The 6,000-nt window shown below is 36.5% G+C and overlaps 1 protein-coding gene across 1 annotated transcript; it reads left to right on the top strand.

The window, feature by feature from the left end:
- The first annotated feature begins 361 nt into the window (after positions 1 to 361).
- LOC111891808 (senescence-associated carboxylesterase 101) lies at positions 362 to 2,609 on the top strand. Its single transcript, XM_023887863.3, has 3 exons — positions 362 to 593; positions 719 to 1,034; positions 1,209 to 2,609. Coding segments are annotated over exons 1-3 (1,626 nt in total). The 5' UTR covers positions 362 to 591; the 3' UTR covers positions 2,517 to 2,609.
- The last annotated feature ends 3,391 nt before the right edge of the window (positions 2,610 to 6,000 follow it).

The raw sequence follows: 6,000 nt of genomic DNA, 5'->3' as shown, positions 1-6,000 counted from the left end.
TCAAAATTTCAAATATTATATCAAAATGTTCATATTTTTATATTTTCAAATTTTCAAATTACAAATTTTATTATTTTCTAATTTTGAAGTACTTGTTTTTTTCTTAAGATATATTAATATTTGATTAATTTTAATATTTTATTAATAATATATGGTCCTCGATTAATCACCGTCATGATTGATTATTCTCTTAAAATCAATCGACCGTCGAATTGTCGCCGAACAATTTTTACAACGTTGATAAAAACCAAAATTTTAAAGGAAATCATTTTTTAAGTTGAAAATATCAATAATGAGAAACAAAAATATAAATTACTTTGAAATAAATATAGATCGACGACTTTGCAGAGCGAAAACATTGTCTTTACAAAAAGCTAATAATTAGAAGATGTCGACCAATCACGGCGAACTTGCATAGCAAATGCAAAATTGATATTAAAAGAGCTCCTGTGCATTATAAATGATTCCAACTCAACATTAACATATTCCAAAACGATGCTTTGAAAGAATATATCCATCTTCTTCAACGTCTACAAGAAAAGCATCCAAAAGGGTTCTCAAAAAGAATCAAGAAAGAAAACAAATCAAAAGATGTATGCTTTCATTTACATCAATCTTAACCTCGTTCATCATAAAAATATCGAATCTTGAAGACGGGTTTCGGATTGATTTTTTTTACTGTAATTACTGAAGCTTTACAATTTGTAAAAACTTGCAGGTTCAACAGTGATGTCGAATTGGGCAAGTTTGTTGGCAGCACTGACCTCATTCCAGACGCTTATCGAGCAATTACGGAAACTTCTTCCACTTGTCAGCTTCACACAACTCGTTCTGGGATCAAAGTTTTGGCTTTCAGCTCTTTTCCTGATTACACATTTCGATTCCATAACAGAGAGTTCGATCTGGTATCATCCGAACACCATGAAATGTTCGACTTCATTTCCACAAAAGTCAACCCCAAATTCTCCATTAACGGAGCTGGTGTTGAGTTGTTTGAACAACATTTTGCGAAGCTTTTGGAGCTCCTGAATCAGGTACCATATTTTCTTTTGTAGCAGATTTGGAAATCAAGAGAAGCCCACTTTCTATTATTGTTAGATAGTTGATATGAGAACTCAAGATTCTTAAATTCACACATATATGTAAGTTCTCATTCAAAACTGAGCCTTTTTTTTCCGGTTCTTATCCATTTAATATTTGTTTTTCAGCTAATAGACAGTCCTTTGGTAATCACTGGGCAGGGTATCGGAGGATACCTTGCAATTCTTTTTGCCCTACGACATCAACATGAGGTAGATGTGCAAGAATCTAACGGTTCAAAATCAGCCAAACGTCCGATTTGCATAACTTTCGGTTGCCCCATGCTTGGAAACGAACATCTCCAAGGCGCCATCGCTGAACGCCCACAATGGAAATCATCTTTCTTGAATGTGGTAGCGAAAACGGATCCTCTTGCTAGTTTTTTCTCATCAAATAGCCCATACAAGCCTTTCGGCACTTTCCTTTTCTGCACAGAATCAGGAGGGCACGCAGCTTTTGAAGATCAAGACGCGATCCTCGCAGCTCTAGACGCCATGGTGTCATCAAATGCTGGAAACTCCCAAATGCATGATTATAGTAAGGAATTGGGTTCGATCAGAAAGAAGGTATTGTATCGCGGGCCTTCTGAATTCAGCGAATCCAACGTGACTCCATTAAGAGCCGGAATAGTATTCCAGTTTCAAGAAATCGGTGTGTTGAATGATATTTCAAATGATTTGATAACGGAAATGGAAAAGAAACAAGTGAAGATAATCAAAAGCAAGAAAAGGTACGAGCCTACGAAGAAGCTAAACGACATGAAGATAAACTTGACATACATGGAATGGTACATGAAGACCCGAAGACTAAAAGGGGGTTACTATGATATCTACAAGAATGTCAGTGACACAGACAAAGTCGAGAACAAAGATGTAATCATCAAACCGCAACGTTTCCTGGACCAGTATTGGAAGAAGACAGTTGATGAAAGTGATCTAATGCCACAAAAACAAGGTGCGAAGTTGCGTAAGCGTTGGCTCTACAACGGAACTAACTACAGAAGGATCATGGAGCCACTAGATATAGCCGATTACTACAAAAGTGGCAGAAAGAACTACATAGCAAATCGCCCCAAACACTACGAGTTGTTAGAGAAATGGTCGGAGGATGAAAAGAAAGAGAGGAAGCCAAGTGAGGTAAGAATGAAGGCTGCAAGTCTTACTGAGGATTCTTGTTTCTGGGCGCATGTAGAGGAGGCCTTTATTTCACTAAGAGGCTTAAAGAATGGAGACCTAAGCTGCAACACAACCGACATCGGGAAGTTTGAGGCATATCTTTTGGGTGCAATCAACGAAAAATCGTTGTCACCGGATGTTTTCGTGGAAGGAAGCAGTTTAATGAAATGGTGGAGCGAGTATTACGCATACAAAGGAAGTTCGTGCAATCCTGAGCTAGCACGATTTATGAACAATGGTAGCTACAAATCATATGAGTAACGCGTTAAGGTCAAGTTGGAATATCATATCTATATGTTGATGACTTGTCAAATTAAGCAAATACACGAATTAAAATTTTCATAATTACTTTTACCTCTTTTGGTTTGGTTTTGCATGTATATAAAATTTCATGTTTGTTAGGTTGCTATATGCTAATTAATGTAAGTACGTGTGTTTTCCTATGGGAGACCTTATACGTGTTGGGAACCCTATTCAAGACGACTAATATTCATACGACTAACGGTAATAGAGACAATCCCAATATATCCAACTGTGGAAAGTAATCTAAGGACACATTAAATACTTGGTTGATAAACACATGTAAATTAAATAGTGAATAACATATGATGTGGAAATACGATAATTATGAACTAGAGCAATAAATATATCATATATATCGATATATTATAACATTTGACAAAGTTACAAACTATAAATCTATAATAGCACGTTAACTACTTAAAATACTACATGATAATGACAGATTTAAAACGCTGACGGGAATAACAACGACGAAAATGTGATAACCTCAAAACAACGACGAAATACCGACCACCTTAAAACACTGACGAGATAATGACAGACTTTCGGTGGTACATACTTTGACCTTGTTTGACTAACTTACTGACGGACTTCCGATGTAAATTTTTACCAACATGTTGCTAAGGGATAGCTTTTCACTTTGTTTGACCATTTACTTATATGAGATTGTAATATCATGTTTCGAGAAGTTTCTTATTTCGAGATTGTGGACAATAAATGGATCTAGTAAATGCATTGAGCTTCAAGAGAATAAGGTTTAGACCTTATTGGATGATGATAATATTGGTTATGTGAGTCAAGCTCTTGGTTTGTGTTTTAGAGTCAAAGGGTAAAACAGGAAAAGTGATGTTTCAGACTTATTTCTTGGAATAAGGATTTTATTGTGGTATGTTTTAAGTTAAAAGTAATTAGATAGGATTGTGTGGATCTTCAATACCTTTCCAACATATAAAGAACGCTGAAAACAGAGTTGAAACGAAGGGGGGGGGGGTTAGGGTGTTACGTTGGGCGTAACTTGAGGTACGCTGGGCGTACCACCACAATGTTAAAACCCTAATTTCATAGTTTTGAGCCCAATTTAAGCTCTCTAACCCCTTGGGGTCCTTCCTATCATGAGCCTCTAACTCGAAGGAGGATTTTAGCCATGGATCTAAATTATGGATGTAAGAGCTTAAGCCATTAAGCTCTTAATGGAGTTTGGGACTTACGAGGGTACGCCCTGCGTACGAGGTCAACCACTTTGATGATGGTCAACATGTGAAGTTGCGTACACCTAGCGTACCTCTGGAGTACGCTCTGCGTACGTGCCTTGAGTGGACTCGGTCGAGTTGACTCAAGTAGGTTGAATAGCCTGGGTTGACTCACTTGACTTAGTTGGTTTGACCAGTGGACTTTGACCAAGTTTGACCTCAAGGGTATTTTAGGTATTTTGGGATTTTGGTTATGATTGGTCACTTGGATGGATAGGTGTTGGTTGGAGCTGAGATTCGGAGTCGGGACCTCATCATCTATGGATCAGATCGAGAGGTGAGTTTTCCTCACTATACTTTCGGGTCGAAGGCACCAAGGCCAGCCCATTGGATTGTTATCTTGTTTTATCATATATTGGTAAGCACTGTAGTGTTCCTTTAGATCTGTATCCTAGTATATATGATGATGCTATGCTTAGTGATCTATAAGATCTGTCTGATTATCTATTGACTGGTTATATCTTGGTTAATGGTTGAGGTTTTAAAGCTATGTGCGTGAACGAATAGACCAGGGGCATTCCAACCCGATGGTTGATTGGGCCCGAGGGTATTCCATCCTGAGAATGAATGGACCCATTGTATATTGGCATTCCAACCCGATGGTTGATTGGGTCTGGGTATTCCAACCCGATGGTTGATTTGTGACATCCCTAAATTCACGTTCATTTTAAAAAATTTATTTGTGCTTATTTGAAAATCAGAGTATACTTTTTAAAGATTAATATTATAGAATTTGTTCCCAGTAAAACATGATAAAAATATTATCAAAACATTTCCGAACAAATGTATTTTTGTTTATATTAAAACTTTGGGATGTCATTGTCAATATAGAAATATAAGCATAAACCGAGCTTACATTCATTTACACTAGTGATCTATATTTTCTTTAATCTCTCAGTGTAAAGTAGCTTTATATCGATACCTGTGATACAAGTAAACTGAGTAGGTCAGGTTGGGAAACCTGGTTAGTACATAGGGTTTTCAACCCACAATAATATAATTATTATGGTTATTCATCAAACAATCAAACCAATTACTCATCCCCATTATCTTCTTTATTCTTAAGGATCTACCCTAAGAATCAACCATCCTTCATTCATTCATTCCTAAGGATTATCCTAAGGAAAAGACACGAAGTCCACCGCTACTAGGGTTTATCTAACATGCACTAAGTCAACCGTTGCCAAAGTTATCTATTAGGCACAGTGGCCAACATTATTCTTTAGGCGCAGCTGCCAGGATCTGGTGAACACGTAGTTCAGAAACATCTATAGCTTGTGGCGCAGCTGCCAATGTTCATCTATAGGGCACTAAATCCATAACAGCCAGGGTTTTTTTCTTTTATCGATAGTATTATTTTATGGAGTACATCCGCAATACATGTCAATGGGTTTTTATAGTACATTTGGTGAACACATCGGTCAAAACACCTACAGGTTGCGACCATGCTATTGTTCCACTAGACTGTCTAGAATAGTCTGTTATTGTCATCTATACTCTACTAGATGACTGGGCCATCGCTTGGTCAATCTCTTGGGTCATCGTTTCTCATCATCTTTCACCTCTCATCATCTATATCATCTTTCATCTACCATCTTTCATCTTTCATCTCATCTATAATCTATCCATCTTTACTCATCATAATTATAGATATAAAATATGTATACAGTTCAAATCGAATAAAACATGTATAATTTGTTCATCCAGCATAGATATCAAGAACATAGATAATATGCACACATAGTACGTAATTTATATTAAATACTTCATATCTATGTGTAAGATGAAAGTAACTATGCACTCATATGTTAAAGTGATGATTCCAAACTTGGGCAGCGCTTCGCTTCTAATGATTCTATTTTCCTTCGACGAAACATAACATTATTATCGCTAAGTTTTAGTCGAATCTTTATTGCGACTAATTATTAGTCTAGATTCAACATTAAATCAAAGTCTACTTTCATGATCTATCAAGTAAGGAACAACCAGGTAGGATCATATCGGAGGCAGGGTCTGTTTGGGATACAAAGTATACTGTTTGTAAATCCCACTTTAAACACCTCACTAAATCACATCCTAGACATTATCCCCATAAGTAGATCAATCAGTATAATGAATTGGAATCAATGATAAATCTTGTTTATAGGTTCATAATAATGTTAAAAAACTTAAACATAAGTTATACTTAAAGT

The sequence above is a fragment of the Lactuca sativa genome, chromosome 4 (genome assembly GCF_002870075.4).
Source record: "Lactuca sativa cultivar Salinas chromosome 4, Lsat_Salinas_v11, whole genome shotgun sequence".
Lineage (NCBI taxonomy): Eukaryota > Viridiplantae > Streptophyta > Magnoliopsida > Asterales > Asteraceae > Lactuca > Lactuca sativa.
Note: the sequence above shows the minus strand (reverse complement) of the source record. Positions and strands in the feature narration are given on the sequence as shown.

Bases quoted from the DNA above. Each gene is read 5' to 3' on its own strand.
- LOC111891808 (XM_023887863.3), top strand. The intron at 1,035-1,208 runs GTACCATATTTT...TTTGTTTTTCAG, and splicing joins TTTTGGAGCTCCTGAATCAG to CTAATAGACAGTCCTTTGGT.